Source organism: Neovison vison, chromosome 11 (genome assembly GCF_020171115.1).
Source record: "Neovison vison isolate M4711 chromosome 11, ASM_NN_V1, whole genome shotgun sequence".
In the NCBI taxonomy this organism is placed as follows: domain Eukaryota; kingdom Metazoa; phylum Chordata; class Mammalia; order Carnivora; family Mustelidae; genus Neogale; species Neogale vison.
In genome coordinates, this window is record NC_058101.1 from 91494155 (window position 1) to 91517141 (window position 22987).

Here is a 22987-nt window from a genome sequence, read left to right on the forward strand (position 1 = left end):
CCTGTCTATTTATCTACCCACCTACCTACCTATTCCCCTCTCTATATATGGAAGGACAAAAAAACCTCAGTAAAAAACGGTAACATTTTCTGTGATGATGAATAACCATATCTTGTTATTTATCTCATTACCTTTCCTGTCACCACCTTTCTTGAGTAATTGGTTAGAGCCACGGGTGACTTTTAGATTTCTTTCTTTTTTTTAAAGATTTTACTTATTTATTTGACAGGGAGAGAGAGATCACAAGTAGGCAGTGAGATAGGTGGGATGGGGGGGTGGGAAGCAGACTTCCTGCTGAGCAGAGAGGCCAACGATGTGGGGCTTGATCCCTGGACCTGATCGTGACCTGAGCTGAAGGCAGAGGCTTAACCCACTGAGCCACACAGGTGCCCCTAGGTTTCTTTGTGTCTATTCAAGTAAGACTGTATGCTTTGAATGCTCGGTTTTATTCAGACGCATCACTGCTATTAGATGGTGTTGGTTCTGACATCATTGTGTCTGAAATTGCAGGGAAGTCCAGTGCCACATGCTTTGGTATTACATTACTCCCTTTCTCAAATGTGATGATAATTATCACTTTTATTTGAGAAAAATGGCCTTCTTGTCATGAGATGACCTTTCCAACTCACCCTTGACCTGACTCGTAAAATCTAGTATCACACTTTGAGCAGTGGATTTCGTGTCACACACATACTGCATTCCAGAGTAACCGCAAATGATGCATTTTAGCTGCTATTTGAATGAAGCCCGTGAATGCCCATTCTTTCTTGTTTTTCATATTTCTGGGTAATGCTTGAATCAATTTTCTCAAGCTTGAAAAAATTGACAAAATCATTTCATGCTTGAGATAGAGCTAATTGAAAATATTCATTAAACCTTAAAAATATACTTTCATCCAAGCCAAGTATCATCATGTTTAAACATATTTTTAAATTTGTAAAAGTAGTATAAAATACTAGAGCTTAGAAAATAAAAATTAAAAAATTACCCATAATTTTTCCATTCTTATACCATTATTATAATAATTTATGTGTATAATTTTATAACAACTGATAGTATGTACTTTTTCTATCCATATTATTTACCTTTATATTACTACAGTCATAATTTTTAATGACAACATAATGTCCATTAAATGTTCATACCATAATTTACTTATATTTAAATTAGTTTAATTTTTCCTATTATAAACAATGATACCATGAAGATATAAATACGTGTTATTGCCCAATATTTTGCATTTTCATGGGCAGTGTGGTTGTGATTACTGTGTCAATGGATATGACATACCGGCCAAATAAATATTAATGTTTAATTAATAAGAATTATTTAATAAGTGCCATTTCATCTTTGGATGAATCTGTTAGGCCTGAGAACTGTATTCCATTTTTATAGATTTAGAAAGGTTCATAAATACTATTAGTTGCTATATTTATATTTTGCCTTATTAATAAAAACAATAGAGTGAGTTTTTCTCCATATTTTTAAAATTTTGTTTCACAAATATATTCAGTTTTTCTTATATATACAGAGTATCACCTTAATGGTTCTAAAAGTGTTCTCACTAATATTTGTTAAAAGTTCTAAATGATTGTGTTAGAAGTAGAATAAGCGTGGGCCACATTTAGTTTTTGGTTTACAGAGGAATTTCTGAAACAGTACGTTTTGAACTAAGGAAGGGGTGAACTCTGGGTTTCTTTGTACAAATGAAATCTCAAAGTAAAATGACTTCTTGTTATCTGTTATATAGTTGAAATGGACAGAGAATAATCAGATTGATGCATTTTGTGGGAAAGTGGTGTAAATTCAAAGTGGTAGCAGTATGAGATTTAGGATAATTTTTTTTCTCGCTGAGATTTGATTAGTTAACGAAATGGAGATCTTAGGATAATGAAAAGTTCCAGTGTTTTTAATTTATTGAAATGTTCATCTTCTTAAATGTAATACAAGTGCATTACAAGAAACTGGGAAAATTAATGCGAGAAAGATTTCTTCATATTCTTTATGTAGAAATAATAAAAACATTCAGTAAAGGAAGTGACTGACAAAATTTTATTTGTATGAGTTTAATTACATAGACTCTTAGAACCAAAAGACACCTTAAATAATTTTTAGCTCAGTTATTTCTAGAGGTTTGGAATTTGCAGAATAACGAAAACAAAATTGGGGGAAGGATGAATGAAAGTACAGATTGTGACTTAGTTACCAACTTTTAATTTTGTAACTTTTTCCTGTTTCCACAATGTATATATTTATTATAATTTTTTGTAGATCATTGTTACAAAGAAAGTCAATTGGAACTCAATATAATTTATACAGTTTTAAAAATCAGATTTATGTAACAATGAAAAGCAGAGAGCATCGCCATTATTCTGATTTTGGTGAGCTGAAATCCAAGTCTTATCATGAATTGGGGGTAGTGCTTGAGGAATCACTGAACTTACTCACAGTTTTTATTTTGGAAGAGATGATGCCAAAGAGGTCTAGAGGAGCTGATGAAGTCAGAGGAGCTCAGGCGGCTCTTGAGAGGCCAGTACGAGACAACTGTTCTAATTTTATGGTTTATGGTGTTATTTCCATTGTCAGGAATGGGAGGTCCATTTCTTTGCTGTGCATTCTCTCTGGTTGGTGAGTTAAATTGTAGCCAGAACACAAGAATGAATGGAATGGGGGAAAAGGATTAATTATCCATTAGGTACCTGTTGAGTCAATAAAAAATTGTTAAGATGATCGAAATGTGTGATGGGGTGAACACTGCTCTTGAACTGTGTCTTTCAGAGTTTTATTTATTTATATTTTTTAAGAGTTGTTTATTTTGAGTGCATACTCCCTTGAGAAAGAGAGTAAAAGAGAGCACAAGCGGGGGCGGGGCGGGGCAGTGGGCCGAGGGAGAAGCAGACTCCCTGCTGAGGGAGCCCAGTGCGGGCTCAATCCCAGGACCTTGAGATGACCTGAGCTGAAGGCAGACACTTAACTGACTGACCCACCCAGGCGCCCTGGAACTGTGTCCTTCAGATAAGAGAAAGAGCAAGCACTTATCCTATGGAGTTATGATGGTTAATCAGGTTGTTTGTTTTATGATTTGTGCTTCCTTGAAACAAGAGATAGCAGTTCTATGCACAATGTTTATTTTATTGCCACAGATATGGCAAACAAGCCTCTGCAAACCACTTTGAAGAAAGCACAGGGCCCATATGGTTGGATGACGTCAGCTGCTCAGGGAAGGAGTCCGGTTTGGTTCAGTGTTCCCGGAGGCAGTGGGGAAGGCACGACTGCAGCCATCGGGAGGATGTTGGCATCACCTGCTACCCTGGTGGCAATGGATACAGACTATCTCTGGGTGAGGATTGGCCGCAGCTTTGGAGTAGCCATAATTCAACCCCCACTGCGCCTCTATCCACTGGTCTGGAATGGGAAGCATTTCTCAGCTTTGGCTTTTTTTAAGTCAGTTTTCTGTGATGCTCTGAAAAAACTTTTGAGTCTTTCCACCAAGGTTATAAAATTTCTATTCCTCAAGTTATTATTCTTTACATAGAAGCCCAAGTTTCTCACTAAAAATCTTTAAAATCACATGTATCTGAAAGATGGAATAAAGAAGGTGCAGTGTCCATTTCCCCCCTGATTGGTCACCTGCTCTGATTCTCATTCACCTTGAATTCTAATGAATGATTTGGGATGGAATTAAAAAAAAAAATTGGAACAAAACAATAGCTCTCTCTTGCACTCCCCACGATTTATTTCTTCTTTAGTCCCAAGGCCTCGTTAGTTGTTGGTCACCAGTCATTCATTGCTCTGTACTCACCTAGATCTTTCCAGTTTCTCAGTGGGTTCCTAAGAGGATTATTGGAGTAAATAACCCATCCATCTTTCTAAGATATCCTGTTACTCTAGAAACCCATCTGTGTCCTTTACTATTCCCCCATTCCAAATTTCTTTTCATCTCTAGTCAGATAAAATGTGACTGGTTCGTCTAACAGTCTGGAAATATTTGTGGGTAAACATCCTTCTGTAAGCAGAGAGCAACTACATGTCCTTGACCGACTCAACATCTGACTGTTCTTAACATCTTGACATCCTTTGAGGATGACAGAATAATTATAAATGAAAAATATAGAGGGAGATATTAAAAAGAATTGCCAAGACTACCATGGCTCCATTATATATCGAAACACATAGTTTTTGGTGAATAGATGTTAAAATCATCACAAGTGGTCCTTACTTTTCATCTCAGAGTTGCATCAACCCCTTTTGCATCCTTCTGTTTTGAGACTATGAAGCTTTAATCTTCACATTATAAAATAACACAACTTGTTGAATCCCACAGTATTTATTGTATACTTAAGTTTGTCAAAGTATGTAGTTGGCTCCTCATTGTACTCTAACCTGTGAGATCATGGTGACTCACTGCTCTAACCTAACATGATACCAAGGAGAAATAGAACATTTTACTCCACCTTTTAGTCATACTTTCAGTTTTGCTTTTTCATTTGTATTCCTTTCTTCTGCGGGATTTCTGATCCTCCTAGGATCATGTGAGGAGTGATTGTGTGTGGCTGGGGGAAATAGAACATGTTTGCTAGACATGGATACCCGTGGCTCCAGATAGCAGGTATTTGGATCACGAAGTGATCTACTCAGGCACAGTGCATCGGTACTCCAGGTGATGAAGTACTCTAAATACTATACAAATTATTATAATCAGAGTCCCCTGGAAGCCTGTATGGTTAAATGCATGCATATGGTCAGGCAAATCATTTTTCCAATTCCCCTGAAAATCTTTAATTCTAGGATTCTAGATATATTTTTAAAATTTAAAAAGCTAAGGATGATAATTATTAATAAAATATGTGATCATTATTATAAATGTCTTTGGTCCTAATTTCAGTAATACATCTATTAACTATTCATTTGTCTGAAGAACATTATGTCTGGGCCAAATATACTTTTGGAATAGAATCACATTACCACTTATTCATCCAAAGAGATCAGTATTTTCCCACTTATCAAAAAGGACTGCATATTTAAAACAAGCTAAGAGAAGGAAATCATGGAATTGTAATATAAAAAATAGCATTTTAAAAACAATTGAGATTTTTTACTTCTTTGGCACTGTAATAGTGAGTTGTCAGATGATTACTGTTTTCAAGTGTTTGAGAGGTAACTTGGGGACCTTAACTTTAGATGTGAATTGAAGTGCTCAAAATTAATAATTCACCAAAAGACACTTTTTATATTTGGGTGTGTGGTAGATGGATACTCAAAAGCAATATTCTAATTCAATAAAAGTAATTCTAGTAAGAATGCAGTTAATACCCTGTGTGAACTGGAGGAAATTTGGGGGATGGTAAGTATGTGGATTTCTCATTTGAATATTGCACCAATTTTTTTTTTAAGTTTTTTTTTTTTTTTATTTAAGTAATCTCTACCCCCAGCATGGGGCTCGAACTTATGGCCCTGAGATCAGGAGCTGCATGCTCTTCTGGAACCAGCCAGGTGCCCCAGTATTGCACCAATTCTGAATTTCAGAGTATTAAATCCTAGAGAGAGTTTGTCTACAGTGAGATGGTCTCTTACCCAGTTTTATAGCATAACATCGTGACTTTTAACTTAGCTAAATTTTATCTTCTCTAAAAATCTTATTTTCTAGAAATAATGTATTAAATCAATGTTACAGGAGAATTAAAATAAAGAAAACTCTATTGAAAGTCCAAGTTTGAAATATAAAATTACATATGATTTAAGATACTATATAACCATTGTACTGTTTAGTTTTCCTGAGCATTTTATATTTAAGATTTTAGAAATAAAACATGTATATTATTGCTACTGTCACAAAAAGAACTTAAACAGTAAGATGGTATTGATAGAATGTCATCCTAAATGTCATCCAATTTTCCCTTCAAGCATTGAAAATCCAACGATTTTGTAAAACGAAGTGCTGAAATTAGGTTCAGAAATGCTGCATGCATTATTTGTACGAAGCATGTAATTGAGGTTTTAGAAACACTTTATCATTTTTATTTTCACGGTTTATGAAAAACTGTCCATAAAATGCCTAGAATGAAATATGAAGATCTCATTCCATGTGCAGGTTTTTTCTTAATTTTGAACCAAACATCCAAAAATGTAAAAATTTAGAACTTTAAGAAAAGAATTTCACCTTTTTTTAGTTTTTTTTTTCCTTTGAAGATCACTTTTCTATCTTATTCCTTAAAAGAAACACAAAAACTCCAGACTTTCAGATAGATTAATAAGAAATGTAAAGTTTCAAGTGTACTGTGTTTTGTGCCATGGCTAAAACCCCAAGTTTTTTAGCTATTGTAAGCAGTGCATAGAGTAGGCACTCCATAAACATTTGTTGATTTTGACTTTGCTTTATTGATTCTACCATGATAACTAGTAGATAGATAATAGTAGACAGATACCTGGCCCACAAAGTGAGTATGACAGGGATAGAAACTAAGGAGCCAGCAACTCGGAGGATAACAAAGAAGGATGGAAAAGTATAAAAATGGATCAGAAGACTCAAAGTAGGACATGTCCATGTTGCCAACAATATTTTCTGTCAGTCAGCAAATCCCAATCTAGTACTTTCATATGCTGGTTTAAACAGAAATGATATTTCGTTCTTTTTTTTTTTTTAAAGATTTTATTTATTTTTATTTGACAGATAGAGATCACAAGTAGGCAGAGAGAGAGGGAGGAGGGAGCAGGCTCCCTGCTGAGCAGAGAGCCTGATGTGGGGCTCAATCCCAGGACCCTGGGATAATGACCTGAGCCAAAGGCAGAGGCTTTAACCCACTGAACCACCTAGGCGCCCCTGATATTTCGTTCTTTAGCTGCTTACTTCACCTCCTTAGTTCTTCTGAGTTCAGTTGGCTTCATGGTTTTTCCTAAATCCTTATCAGTAAATCTCAGGGGCCCTGAAGCTGAAGACCCTTCTAGAATCTGAAGGGTATTAATTTGCTTGGGCTGCTGTAAAAAAGCATCACAGTGGATAGCTTACACAACAGGTATATATTGTCTTACATTTCTGGAGTCCAAAATCAAGGGGCCATCAGGATTGGTTCCCTCTGAGGCCATCAGGATTGGTTCCCTCTCTCATCTTACAGATGGCCTTCTTCACCCTGTGCATCTTCACATAGTCTCTTCCCCTTTTATAAGGACATTAGTCATAGTGGATCAGGGCCCACCCTAATGACCTCACAGTCAACCCAGGACAGTATGCAAAGGGCAGCAAGGGCTTTTGGTTAAATAGCACCATATTTATTGGTGTTGGTAGAGATATGTGAGATTCTACAAATGGCTTCATTTGCATAATTTAGATAAACCTCAGTTTGAAAGAGATCAGTTTCTCAACTTTAAAAAAAATAGAATGAGATTTTAAAAAAATTTTATTTTTATTTTTTAGCTACAACATTTAAAAAATTGAGGTATAATGAACATATAACATTATATTAGTTTCAGGTATACAACATAATGATTCAATACTTGTATGCATTGTGAAATAATCACCACAGTAAGTCTAACACCCATCACATAACATAGTTACAAATTTTTTTTTTCTTGTGATGAGAACTTTTAAGATCTACTGGCAGCAATATTCAAATATGAAATATAATATTATTAACTATATTCACCATACTGTACATAGCACTCTTTGAAATCTTAGTAATTTTTATGACTTTAGCCCTTCTTTTGGAAACATTAGTAAATAGGAAGGCTGAAATGGAAATTGCCCCTGTTAGCTGCTGCCTTCTTTACTTTTTTTCCCCTATACATTCCAGTTACCCATGCAGGGTGCGTGTGTGTATAAATGTATATACATCATATATATATATGCATATATATATGATGTATATATGTATATATATGTATATATATATGTATATATGTATATATGAGATGTATATACATTTATACACACACGCACCCTGCATGTGTGTGTATATATATGATGTATATACATTTATACACACATATATATGGAATATATGTATATATACATACACACACATATATATATGATGTATATATATATTTGATATATATATATATATATATCTTCCTAAAAATCTCAGCTTTGGAGTATAAATTTCTCGTTATGTTCAAAGATAAATGAACATACGTGAAACAAAAACAACTCTAAGGAAATGTCTTTTATAATTTAGAAGTTAATGGTAATAAAATAAGACTATTCACAATTTTGCAGTGGTAATCATTCATTCATTCACTCAGCAAACAGCTACCTCATCAAACACTACCTCATATCCTCTGTATATGAGGCACTGTTCCAAGTGCTGGGAATTCATAGTTGAGCAACTGAGTGCTCTGACCCCAAGGCTTCAAATGACATTGCAAAAGTCGATACAGTTTTTTATTAATACCTCTTCCTCACCCTCTATTGTATTACCCAGCTGATTTTATAGCTGATGTAAAAAATGAATTGTATTTTATAAAGTCTCTCATACTTCAACATTAGTTTGCTGTTTTGGCTTTTCTAATACTTTCAAATCGTACTTAGGTTTTCCTATCAGACTGATGGATGGAGAAAATAAGAAGGAAGGACGAGTGGAGTTGTTCATCAATGGCCAGTGGGGAACCATTTGTGATGATGGCTGGACTGACAAGGATGCAACTGTGATCTGTCGTCAGCTTGGCTACAAGTAAGAAAAACCGAATCATTTGGCATGGTTTCTTGATGAGCATTTCTGACTTTTTAGGTTTGTTCTAATGAGTTATTTCTTACCTAAAAATAATTTCTGTGAATCAGTTGGAAATACTGGCAGCATACTGACTTGATTCCAGATTATTAAGAAATACTAAGGAGAGTCTGCTTAAATTTTTCTATTTTCCTAAAAGCAAGATACATTGTTACATGAGAAATATAGCTTTGGGGGCAGGTGGCTAGCTCAACTGGAGAGCATGCAACTCCTGATCTCAGGGTCGCCAATTCAAGCCCTGTGATGGGCCTAGAGCTTACTCAAAAAAAAAAAAAAAAAAAAAAAGCATTTATCTAATAGCAAATAGTCTAATAATTCTTGAATATTCATAATACTGCTTTTACCTGGTAAAGTTGGTAACCTTTTCTCTTTGATTTAGGTTTCAAGCCCGTAGCCTTCTTAAGAGACTTTGGAGTTACTGAAATTGTGGTTGGTTCTCCTTATTCATAGCTGTTATACTTTCTAAAGTCACAGTGAATACAGTATCAGCAAATACAGTATCAGCAAATACTAAGTCATTGCTTCTAGAGTTAAGGTTGAACAAGAAGATGCTCTGCCTTCTTATTTTAGCTTTCAAACTTGCAAAATTTTGGTCTATTAATTTTTTTCATTTTTTGATGATTTCACTGTTTTTTTTTTTCTTTTTAAATATTTTATTTATTTGACAGAAATAGCGAGAGAGGGAACACAAAGCAGGAGAAGTGGGAGAGGGAGAAGTAGGCTTCCTGCTGAGCAGAGGCGGGGCTCAATCCCAGGACCCTGGGATCATGACCTGAACTTCATGAAGGCAGATGCTTAATGACTGAGCCACCCAGGTGCCCCAGTGACTTCACTGTTTAAAATGCCATCAACATAGGGTGCTCAAGAGCTATCCAGCATTCCTGAGAGCAAAAAGGGTGTGATGCACTTTCTGGAGAAAATATAGGTGGTAAATAGGCTTCACTGAGGCATGAGTTTCAGTGTGAAAAACATGGCACTAAGTAGACTGCAAAAAGGACACATGTTTCAGTTTGAGAGCTGAAATAAATAAGAAGGTTATCTTCTTGTGAGACTTCAACTGGGTAATGCACATTTGTGGGGGTTTTGAACATGTGTGCAAATGACTGTGAAAACACTGTATTAATTTGGCAGCTGCAAATATATGGAACATGTTACAGTTTAGAGGTTATGAAATTTAGACAAATATGCATAAATTGATGAGCTCATAATAGATTACTAATGTTGGTTTGGATTTTATTTTATTTTTAAAAAGATTTTATTTATTTATTTGACAGAGAGATCACAAGTAGGCAGAGAGGCAGGCAGGGTGGGTGGGGGGGAAGCAGGTTCTCCACTGAGCAGAGAGCCTGATGGCTCGATCCCAGCACCCTGAGATCATGACCTGAGCTGAAGGCAGAGGCTTAACCCACTGAGCCACCCAGGTGCCACTGGTTTGGATTTTAAAATATATCTTTAATTATACATCTATGAATATCTTAAGTATTGATAAATTTAACTGGTTATTCCTATGTAGAATACATTTTTATTTTTACAAGTATTTCTAATTTGCAATGCCTGGGTGACCCAGTTGGTTAAGTGTCCGGCTCTTGATTTTGGCTCAGGTCCTGGTCTCAGAATTGTAAGATCAAGCCTCCTTGGGTTCCATGTTCTGGTGGAGTCTGCTTGTCCCTCTCCCTCCCACTCTGCCCTCCTCCTCTGCCCCTCCCCCACAACATGTGCATGTGTTCTGGTCTCTCTCAAAAAATAAAATCTTAAATAAGTAGTATTTCTTGATTTAATAAGAATTCAAATGCTTTTTCTAATTTTTTAATTCAAAGTTTGCTTTTGGTTACCCAGACCCTACTTCAGTTTACTGATGCTCAGTTTTGGACTTGGTTGCAATTCCAATTGTCTTGTGGTAAATGGGTCCATTATTTGTGACACAGATTTTCAGTTTTCAAACTGGTTGTCTAGATGTCTAGGTGAACTTCATTAATGATATAAGTTTCCTTGGCTCACTACATTACTAAGACTTGTTTCTTTATTTGAAAAAAGTATTATTTTTCTTAACATTTAATTCACAGTGAATTTATCCAAAATTAGCCATTAAAATATATTGCTGTTTGAGACTGGTTACTTTGCCATGCTTTTATATTTTTATTAGAATAATCCAGGAAACCTACTATTATTTTTGGAAATATGAAGGTAAAGATCAAGTTTGTTGAATTGTGTGTTCTAGGTAAAGTTTAAAGAGAAAATGTTCATAAGCATATCCATCAATGCATTTTCACTTTGGCTTTTTTCTACATTTTCATTGTTTTTTACTTATCATCAGTCCATTTTATATTTAACTGAAATAGTGAATTTAGGTAAGAAAGAATATAGATTAAACAAACAAATTTGTAGTAATTTTCTTTTTTAAAAAAGATTTTATTTATTTATTTGACAGAGAGATCACAGGTAGGCAGAGAGGCAGGCAGAGAGAGACAACGGGGAAGCAGGCTCCCTGCTGGGCAGAAAGCCTGATGTGGGGCTTGATCCCAGGACCCTGGGACCATGACCTGAGCTGAATGCAGAGGCTTAACCAACTGAATCATCCAGGCACCCCTATAGCAATTTTCAATAATATTTCTGTAAGAATTATCGAGAAAAGCATTGGAAGATCTTACTTTGTAATTGTTTCTTTAAAAAAAAAAATCTGATTTATTTATCTCAGAGAGAGCAGGAGAGCAGGGGGAGAGACAGAGAGAGAGCGTGCATGAGTGGAGGGAGGGGGAGAGGGAGAAGCAGATTCTACCCTGAGTAGAGAGCCTGATTTGGGGCTCGATCCCAGGATTCTGGGATCATCACCTGAGCCAAAGGCAGATGCTTAACCAACTGACCCACCCAGATGCCCCACAATTGTTTCTTTAAAGTAAAGTCTCTTGGGACACGTGGGTCATGATCCCAGGTTCCTGGGATTGAGTCCTACATTGGGCTCCTTGCTCAATGGAGAGCCTACTTCTCCCTCTGCTTGTGCTTTCTCTATCTGACAAATAAATAAATAAAATCTTAAAAAAATAAAATAAATTCTCTTAGTAAATAAATCAGTAACTTAATGTTATTATAACAAATTGGATAATCATCTTCTAGAGCACAATCTGTAATTTACTGTCTAAAAATATTTACATGAGAATCATTTGGATATTTGTTCAATCTATACATACTTAAATGTTTTTATAATTTCCCACTAGGGGAAATGGATTTCATGTTAGAACATATATATAACTGTAAACAAGTATGTGACTAGAGTAGATTTTTTTCCTCGAGGTCTACTTTGAATTGGTAAAAGTCTTTAATAAGGCATTTGTTTGTAATAATCAATCCAGAAAACATCTAAGCTGTCCAAAGGTTTGGTTAGGTCTTATTAATAGGAGTTCCAGAGCTCTGTCCCCCAGACAGCTATATCATATGTGACGCTTCCTCCTTGGAAGTACTGAGAATCAAAATAGCATTAGAAAGCATTTCCACAATGGGAGAAACAAAAATGAAGAAATAAACACCAGGAAACATGAATGATAACTAATGTAGATATGCTTAAACAGAAAGTAAAAGGCATTATTTAATTATGTTTTACATGTTACATAATATCTGAAAAAGTCACATTATTTTTAGAGGGTTGAGAGAGAATGTGTTGATATCAGTTACACTTGTTAAGGTAGACTAAATAACTGTAATGGAAATTCTATTCTATTTGAACTTTGTTTGAATCCATTAGCATATGTTTTCAAGATGACATTGTTCTTGAACTGTGTATTTATTGTAGTATCCCTTGAAAGAATCTACAAAATAGCATGTCCCTACCTGAGTTAGTAGAGACCTAAAATTAAAACTAGATATCTAGTTTTTGTCTTATAGTTAAATTGATGCAAAAGATTTAATTTCTGGCATATTTGTATATGACACTTAAAAATAGAACAGTTATATCACTCTTAATTATAATCCAATGGAGTATCAGTATCATAGTGACTCGATGCTCTCTGTCATCTATTTAAAAAATATAGGAACAAACTCTTCCTTGACCTTCAGAAATTTTACATAGTTCCTTTTTCTCCTTGAAATTGTATTTAAAGTATTCCTTCTCCACAGAAACCTAATGTTATTATGCTTAAAAAAAAGTGTGTATGAGTATATATATACAAATGTTGTGTGTATGTATATGGCAATTGTGTGTGTGTGTGTATATGTGTGTGGACACACATGGAGAGAGCAAGAGAGAAATTAAATCCTTCTGACAGGTTCCTCTCTGGATTTTATGATTTCTTGTATACAACTGATTAAAGACAACAAAAACAGAAGTTTGAGAAGTAATTATTAAACATAGGAAATAAAAGCTGACTAAAGCTCCCATTTCTTTTTTTTTTTTTTAAAGATTTTATTTATTAATTTGACAGACAGAGATCACGAGGAGGCAGAAAGGCAGGCAGAGAGAGAGGGGAGGGTTAGGCAGGCTCCCTGCTGAGCAGAGAGCCCGATGCAGGACTCAATCCCAGGACCCTGGGATCATGACCTGAGCTGAAGGCAGAGGCTTTAACTCACTGAGCCACCCAGGCACCCAAAGCTCCCATTTCTAACATAGATTGATGGGTTGGGTTTATGGTGCTTGGTTAAAAGAGGCTTTATTGCTATAATATATTTAGAACTGTTCTTTTGTCCACTTGAGAGTCTTTTAAATCTTGGAGCAATGCCCTGTGGTAGGATTTGGGATGAGTGGAAAAATACGCCTTTCTTTTGTGTAGGAGGAGAAGGAAAATTTTGAAACAAAAGTTGATTTTGATTTCAGCAAGACCAGTTTTAGGAGAGAATACCGATGTAATACGAGAATCTGAATATCGATTCCCTTAAAGCCCATATATCCCTGGGAAAGTCATCTTCTACTTCCAGGAGCACTCAACACCCAGTTTAAAGACTGACTAAAGTATTGGATGGAGTTTGTTGTCTGCTGGGAATTACTGCATGCCTATAGCCCAGTGGGAAATCTTTTCCCGTTTTTCTAAAGATGATATAGTCCTTAACCGTTTTAAAAAAAGTCACAGGAAATTTTTTTAGACTCCACTGTATTGTTGAGAATGTCTTTATTTAATCATGTACTTTTATTAGTTTAAATGTTCCTTAATTTCTTCTGTTGATGTATCTAAAATGATACATTCTTTTAGTGTGTAGATTGATAAATTTCTAAGAGTCATCCTTTGTTTTATTTAATGACTCTAATTTTGTTTTCTGTATGTTTACTTCTACCTGTCATCTACTTCTATGGTATTTATCATGCTTTTTTGTCTGTTCTTTGTGTAACCTTATGTTTTTTGATTTGCAAGCAACCCAATTTTCTATTGTCATTCTTTCTCTAGCATTCTTATTGTTCTACTAGAAGTTGTTTTAAAATTTTTAACAAACATGCTGGCATATTTTCTTACCAATTTCAAAAATAATTAACTGTAAGTTTCCCTTGCTGAAAAATATCAGACATTTGGCACACTATTATTTACTTTTACCTCCACTCATCCTCACTTCTCAAACTCATGGGAATCACCTGGGATTTTAACTTCAGAATGGTATTAATTTTTTATTTTCTTTGAATTATGCCTATTTGAATTTCAAATTGCATTACATTACACACCCACATTATCTGCAGTTATTACTATTTTTTAAAAATGGGGGCACCTGTGTGGCTCAGTGGGTTAAAACCTCTGCCTTCAGCTCAGGTCATGATCCCAGGGTCCTGGCATCAGGCTCTCTGCTCGGCAGGGAGCCTGCTTCCTCCCCTCTCTGCCTGCCTCTCTGCCTACTTGTGATCTCTGTCTGTCAAATAAATAAATAAAATCTTAATGATTACTAAAGGGGTGCCTGGGTGGCTCAGTCAGTTAGGCTTCTACCTTGGGCTCAGGTCATGATCTCAGGATCCTGGGATCCGGTCCCATGTCAGGGTCCCTGCTCAGCGGGAAGTCTGCTTCTCACTCTCCCTCTGCCTCACCCCTTACTCATTCTCTCCTTCTCAAATAAATAAAATCTTTTAAAAAGATGATTACTAAAATAAGCAACTTGTGGCAATTCTGACTCAGAAAAAGGAAAGAGAATACAAGCAAACATTGGAGGAAAGAAGAGGAATATGAGAACAGATATACAGAAGGTTAAAAAGATTGTGAAAGAGTACTGTGAATTACTTTTAGCTAATAAACTTCGAAATCTAGATGAAATGGACAATTATCTGGGAAACCACATTTTCAACAAATATATAATTAAGAAAATTGATAGAAAACCCAAATTAATGATCATGGAAGAAATGACTCTGATTTTTTGCTCAAAGAATTTTGACCAATCTTCTATTCAGATAAGTCCCAAGTTATATAAATTGTTGCAGAGTGAGAAAAATATGAAATTCTTTTCATTCATTTAAGGAGGATAATATAAATTGATTTCAAGACTGGACAGTCTAAGTACACACACACACACACACACACAGTAAACTACACCCCGTCTCATGAATCTACACAAAAATTTAAATAAAATGTTAGCAAATTTAATCCAATGGTGTACTTAAATAAATTTAAACAAATGGGAGTCTATTGTAAGAATAAAAGAATGGTTCCAAGTGAGGCATCCAATTAATGTATTCCGGTGTGTCATCTAAAAATGAAAATAAGTGTGATTGTTTAGTAATGGTGAAAAGTTATATTTTAAGAATCATCATTCCTTCCTTATATCTATTAGGAAGCTTAGAATAAAATAAAACTACCTTAACTTTATATCGCAGTCATCAAAGAGGAAGAAAACAAGGGTGCCTTCTATTACTGCATTGACTCAGTACTATCTGAAGGTCATTACTAAGCACTGAGGTATCAGTATTGGAAAAAAAGTCAGAATTGTTACATGAGTAATATGCTATTCCACCTAAATAACACAAGAGAATCAATGGGAAAGGCACTAGAACTAGTGTTTATTGATGTAATCATGTAAATCCAATTTTTAAAAAAGTTTTATTTATTTGACAGAGATCACAAGTAGGCAGAGAGGCAGGCAGAGAGAGAGGAGGAAGCAGGCTCGCTGCTGAGCAGAGAGCCTGATGCGGGGCTCGATGCGGGGCTTGATCTCAGGACCCTGGTATCATGACCTGAGCCAAAGGCAGAGGCTTTAACACACTGAGCCACCCACGTGCCCTAGTAAATACAAATATTTTAAAAATGTAATAGCTCCTATAAGCAAGGTAAAAAATAAAAAGAAAACAATGTCATTTAGGTACAAAAACAAAGAAATGACTGGGAATAATCACAAGAATTGAGACCTATGTGAAGAAAAGAAAATCTTTACTGGAGGTAGAAGAGCTAATAAGTGATACACCACAATGGGAAGACAAAACAGAAATTAATGTAACCATTAAATGCTTATAAAAATCTTTTATTTTTCTTGGTGTATTTGGTGGGGTGGTGGTGGGGAGAGAGACTTGATTTCCAGGTTCATCTGAAATCATATCCATGTGGTATTGGCACCGGAACGGGCAAGACATCAATGACACTAACTGCACCAGTGGTTAGCAACCTTGGTTGTACAATTAAAATAACGCTGAGAGTTAAAAAAAAAAATATTATCCATGCCCAGGCCCATTCCTATGGATCCTACTTTAATTGACATTAGGTGGGTTCAGGTTTGCTATTATTTTAAAGACTTCTAAAGGTAATTTAAATGGTAAATGGTAATTTACCATTTAATTTAAATGGTAATCCCCAAGGTTGGGGGTTACTGAACTGTAAAGACCAAGAAATGGCTTCTGTACATGTAATTGTGATAAATGATTAAATTAAAAATCAGCCTTTGAAATCAGTAGGAAAAGTTATTAGGATTGTGAACTTAGGGACTAAAATTAAGCCAGATCCCTTACTAACACTAAACAGAAATAAATTCCAGACAGAACTATGATACACAAAATAAAACAGAAAAAATTGTTCTTTAAATAATCACATTTTAATTGTATGTATTTCAAATGAATAACTTCCTTTCCAAAGACTTGCCCTATATTCAGCAATATATATCCAGAACCTTAAAAATCTTTATACCTATTGAACAAAAATGCTACTTTTGGGAAGAATTCTAAGCTATCCACCAACAGTTACATTTAAGTATATATCTATAATTGTAAAAAGTCTTGAATTTTAAAAGTAAATGTGCAGCAGTAGGGAAAAAACTTTAATTTTTCCATGTTAAGGTTTTTCTTCTAAGGAGATTTTATTTATTTTGAGCGTGAGAGAGAGCACAGGATTGTGCACATGCGGGGCAGTGGGGGCTTGTGCAGAGGCAGAGGGAGAGAGAATCTCAAGCAGACTCCATGCTGAGTGTAGAGCCTGAGGCGGGGCTCAATCTTAGGACCCTGAGATCCTGACCTGAGCTGAAATCAAGAGTTCCCGGACTGAGCCACCCAGGAGCCTATGTTAAAGTCTGATGCAGAGCTTCCTGAATAGGAATCATGTAGGGCTTCTTTAAAAAAGAAAATAGATTGCTAAGTCCCACTGGTGATACACTCACTCAAAATCAATCCAAGTGGCCTTTTAAGTACTCTGAAGTTTGAGATGCACTAAAGTGTTCAATAAATCTTTTTAACCAGTAAAAATTATGGTTAGTATTTTCCCCATAAGTATGTACAGGAAGGGAATATACCAAATGCTAGCAGCTTGTTGTTGGGACTTTTTATACTTTTATTTTGTAAATTTGATACAATGAGCATCTATTACTTCTGTAATTAATAAGTTTCATATTAAAAAAGATTTACTTGAAGAGTACTGTTAGAGTCATCTGTTCAGGCATAGGGGTCTTCCATGACTAAAAGTTTATAATGGGTTAAATCTTATTTTTATTTGCACTTTTTGTCAGAGTAGCAGTTAACTAGTTAGCTGTGCCAGTTTTTGAAGTAACTGTGCTGCCAACCACAAGCATGTGAGTTCAGGTTTCATTGCTGAAGGAAGTAATTCAAATGAATTTCTCAGCGAATCCATATCAATAAATGACTTTGCTAGAGATCCTGCATTAAGTATAAGGAAAGTATAAAAACTTTAAGTAGAATATATTTTGATGAGAGAAATATGGTCCAAATTGTCATTTTTAATGAATCAGTTTCTTTTGATTTAAAACCTGTCTTTTGCCTATTTTTCTCTTGGTTGTTAGGTCTAAAAAAATTAATGAATTTTGAGAATTCTTTTTTTTTTTTTTTTGATATGATAGTCCCCTCTATTGGGTGTATTCACCAACAAATATATTTGTAAGTACATATTACAAATATATGCATCAATCTTTTAATTTATCTTCTACTTTTCCTTAGGGTGGTTTTTAGTAAAATAGCATTCCTAATTTTTATTGAATTTATTAGTCCTTTGAAGTATATTACCTATGTCTTGTTTAATAAGTCTTTCTCTAAGTTGAGGTTGTAAAGATCATTTCCTTATGATTCAGAATTTAAAACTTTGCCTTTCCTAATTTTGCCATTAGTTTATCAAGAATTGAGTTTTGAATATGGTGTTAGTTTGAAATATTTCATGAATAAATCCCTAGTATTTGGAAATTTAGAAAAAGTACTGTGTAATTAAAAACAACACAAAAAAGTGACATACCAAAATAACTCTTACTTCTACTTACTTCTATTTGTGATTCCTGGTTTTGTCTTTCTCTGTTAAAAATTAGACTTTTAAAAAAAAATTAGACTTTTTTATTTCTAAAGAGGTCTTTAAAATTTTTAGCTCCGTAGGCTATTATTTGACCTCATATTTTTCTTGGCAGTTTTAACCAACTTTAAAAGAGTGTTATGCTCTATAAGAAAATTTTGAGATGATGTTTTTCTTGCTTAAACTAGAGTTTAAGACTGTCATGAATTTCTGACATGGTTATTAAATGTGACTTTCTCAGCAGAAGCTAAATTAGAGGCAACTAACTGATGCAATAAGGAAGCTCTGGGGTAGGAAAACAGAGAAGGTTTAGCTATTACCTCTTTTAAGCTTTTTTTGGACAGAGTCATGAAGTAAATATTCTTTAGCACTCATAGATGCTAATTTTAATATTTAAGAGTTAACTGAATGAGACTGTATATTGTGGTGTATTCAAATGTACGATCGCCTCATCCTCCACATCCTCAAGAATGTTCTGTTCCCAGGGGCCCTGCCAAAGCAAGAACCATGGCTTATTTTGGAGAAGGAAATGGACCCATCCATGTGGACAATGTGAAGTGTACAGGAAACGAGAGGTCCCTGGCTGACTGTATCAAACAAGATATTGGAAGACATAACTGCCACCACAGTGAAGATGCAGGAGTCATTTGTGATTATTTTAGCAAGAAGGCAACAGGTAACAGTAATAAAGGTAAGTCATTTTCTGGGGCCAATACAAGTCAGAGTACTTTTCACTTCATTAGTATAAGCAGTATTTTGATAACAAAAATCTCCTTCCATAAGACTATACCTACCTACTCTGTGTTCATATTTAGAGGCAGTGGTTCCTGACAAACTTGACTGATGGGGCTTACATGGGGAGCAGAGTTCAGGGGTAGGAGTGAATTTATAGGATTTGACATCTTGCCCTTTTGACATTCTCAGCCACTTCTGTCCCATTCGTTCTCTGGATGTAATAAAACAGTCAAACTTGTTGGTATCCTTGAAGATTTAGAATTGACATAGAAAGAAATGAATTTTTCTATTATTTTTATTTTCTTAGAGGAGGGAGAGAGGGGAGGGGAGAAGAGGCATTGGGAGAGAGAGAATCTCAAGCAGGCTCCATGCTCAGTGTGGAGACCAGTGTGGGACTTGATCCTAACCACCCTGAGATTACGACACGAACCGTTCAAGGGTTAAGTAGAGACTTAACTGACTGTGCCACCCAGGCGCTCCCAAAAAAGCAAAATTTAAAGATGAATCACAGAAAGGAACTTCTTCCACTCTTAACTGATATTTTAAACAACCAGGATAAATTTAAAAGTAGTTGCAAAAAGAATATTATCTTTTGTAGAGTTTAGTTTCTGAAATTTAGAAACATTAAGGAAAATGAGAAATAATCTTCCAGTATAGTACAGTAATAGATGTTTTGTACTTAAATACAAAGGTCCTTTAAAGCTGAGAGTAACTTTTATGAAACAACGAATGGCTTAAATGAATAAAAAAGTAGCTATTTTGTAGAAAGCTATGGTTACATTTTTATGAAAAGATAAATCACCTCCTTATGTATGTTGAAAGTTCACAGTTTTGATGCATTGGACTTTCTGAAAATTAGGTGCCTATATTTGAGCATTCTCATTTTCTAACACCTTTAATTGCTAAAGACAATGCAAAAATAAACTGGATGCAGTTAATATGATTCTTCACTGTCTAAGGAGCTTCTCAGCTTACCAAATCACATATATTTAATATTACTAAATAGTATACATATAGAAGTATTAATTATAACATAATGTGTTAAATTCCTTTCAATAATTTAAACTACAGTTAAAAATAGAATATAACTAATTCTTTGGATTATATCAAATTTCTGAAGCAGTAGAAAAACATAAAAACTTAAGAATTATAAATGTTTCTACTATATTCCTATATAAACCTACTTTAAAGTATGAAATACCATATGTATTTCATTACTTATACATTTGTTTTCGTAAATTCCTAGAGTTGTAGCAACACTTATTTTGATAACTTTCCATGGTTCAATACCACCATACATCAAATAACAAGATTTCATTTTAGACCAGCTGGATTACAGAATCTGGCTTATTAACCTATTGATTTTATATTGAGGTTCAAGACTTAGTGACTTCTTATTTTTCTTTTCTTTTTTTTTTTTTAAGATTTTATTAATGTATTGTAGAGAGAGAGCACAAGTAGGGGGCAAGGGAGGGTCAAGCAGACTTGGCACTAGTGCGGAGCCCAGCGTAGGGGCTCTATCTCATGACTGTGGTCATGACCTGAGCCAAAATCAAGAGACCCCCACTTAACAAACTGAGCCACCCAGGCACCTTCCTAGTGACTTCCATAAGGGAATTCATACTCAGGCCATTGGTTATTGGTCATCTGATGGGACCCTTTTTTAAATGAACTTCATTTTGCTTTCTAATTTTGTTTTTGTTTTTGGTAACTGTAGATTTTATGGCTTTAAATAGATTTTACGTTTTTGTAATCTGGTGCCTTGTACCAGATGATGTAAACTTTCAGTTTTGCTTGCTCAGCATTAATTACATCATTCTTTTATTTTGGTGTTCTATGCATTGACTTGACTTGGACCATTATTTGAAACTTATGTTTTTCTCATCTCTTATAATTTGCTGTATCATCTAGAGGACTCATACCCTAAAGAGATGAGAATTAAAGATTGACAGCATGCCTCTGAGATCATTTGGCAAATTAATGATTTTGGTACACGTTATTGAATCTCTTTCTCTCTGAAGAAATAACTAATGCTGATTCCCTACTGAGTTCCCTTTTACCTGATTACTTTGGGAGAATATTAGTGTTGATTAGATTTTTTAAAAAATATTTTATTTATTTATTTGACAGACAGAGATCACAAGTAGGCAGAGAGGCAGGCAGAGAGAGAGGAAAGGAAGCAGTCTCCCTGCTGGGCAGAGAGCCCGATGCGGGGCTCGATGCCAGGACCCTGGGATCATGACCTGAGCCGAAGGCAGAGGTTTTAACCCACTGAGCCACCCAGGTGCCCCATGTTGATTAGATTTTCATGGTCACGGTGCAATTCTCAGCCTTTTCTTACACAGATAGAAAAACTATCTATCGATATTTTAAAACATGTACTTAACCAAGGAAACAAAATACTATAGAGATTCTCCTCCTTCCTAAAATTATTTTTGAAATAGTCATACTTTCTTTTGTATACCACTTTTTCATACATTTTAATTCTTAACTCTTTTTTTTATGCTCTTGATCGAGTCTATTATCTTGGGAAGTTTGACTATATTCCCTCAAATGCCACTTAGACTGTTTAGTAAAACTTTACATAAGTTAATTGCTATATGATTAGATGTAAATGTGAATTTAGATCAGAATCCCATTTCAGGAATGTGCTTTGCTCCTTTAAGTTACATTTTTGTAGACATGGCTTGGCAATGTTGTGTATGAAGAGCAAGTAGTTTAGACCAGTATTGACTTTGCAGTTCTCTTGCTTTACCCTTCCTACACTCCCAAATGATTTCTGAAATCAGCGGAGGAGGAGATGTAGGCACCTGTAGGATGATGTACTGAGCAGAGTCCACACTTAATATGGGAAACTTCCTCAAGTTCCTGATCTGCTTGGGAATTCTTGGTTAAGTGAGAAGACATTTAATTTTTATGATAAGAAACAGTATCCTATAATTTGAGGAGAGAAGACATTTTAAAATAGAGAAGGAAGCAGCAGGTAATGTGTCACTTGTGTCTTTATCCCACTATCAGCAATATGATAATCTGATTAATAACTTCTGTCTGCTTCAGAATCCCTCTCGTCTGTGTGTGGCTTGAGATTACTGCACCACCGGCAGAAGCGGATCATTGGTGGGAAAAATTCTTTAAGGTAAAATGTTCTTTTCCATATTACAGAATTATCTATATATAATTATCTCTACACGTTACAAATTGGTTTTTTTTTTCTAGTGTTATATAAGGGATTTATTTTATTTATTTAATATTGGGTAAATTAAATACAGATTACACTAATAATTTCACATTTTTTGACCTACATTTACTTTATATAGTCATGTCGTTAGATCACTACCCTCTGATTTATAAAATAGATACGTTGCTGGAAAGTTATGTGGTAGAAACTAATTTAACAGGAGGTCTGAAAAAAACACATAACTACAAAATTCATTTAATTTAGAATATATTTGTTTTAGACTTGACTCTTTTACTATAATTTTCTTTATTTGTTGCATTTACTCATGGAAAACCAGTACTTCGCTTATCAAATACTTCCTTAGGCTGCCTAGGTGAGGTAGTGGGGAGAGAAAATACACTTCAAACAATGAAGTATAAAGAAGACTCAACTTGATTCTATGACTGTCAGAGATAGGTGGGATGCATACAAATACCCACAAGTGAATCTTCAGTGTGGACTGCTCAGAGTTCTAGGAAGGGATTTTTATATCTGAGGGTCCCATTTGTGCTGCTTTTCTCCAACCTGCAAGCTTTCTGAGTCATTGTTTTTTTTTTTTTTTTTTTTTTTTAAGATTTTATTTATTTGACAGAGAGAGGTCACAAGTAGGCAGAGAGAGAGGAGGAAGCAGGCTCCCCGCTGAGCAGAGA

The 22987-nt window shown here is 35.0% G+C and overlaps 1 protein-coding gene across 1 annotated transcript in view; it reads left to right on the top strand.

The window, feature by feature from the left end:
* Positions 1-22987, top strand: part of PRSS12 (serine protease 12) — an 80274-nt gene that overhangs the window by 41231 nt on the left and 16056 nt on the right. The window contains exons 7-10 of the mRNA XM_044224124.1: positions 3144-3340; positions 8525-8666; positions 18871-19076; positions 22178-22256. Coding sequence (XP_044080059.1) covers positions 3144-3340; positions 8525-8666; positions 18871-19076; positions 22178-22256 — 624 coding nt within the window. The remainder of the gene's footprint in view (positions 1-3143; positions 3341-8524; positions 8667-18870; positions 19077-22177; positions 22257-22987) is intronic.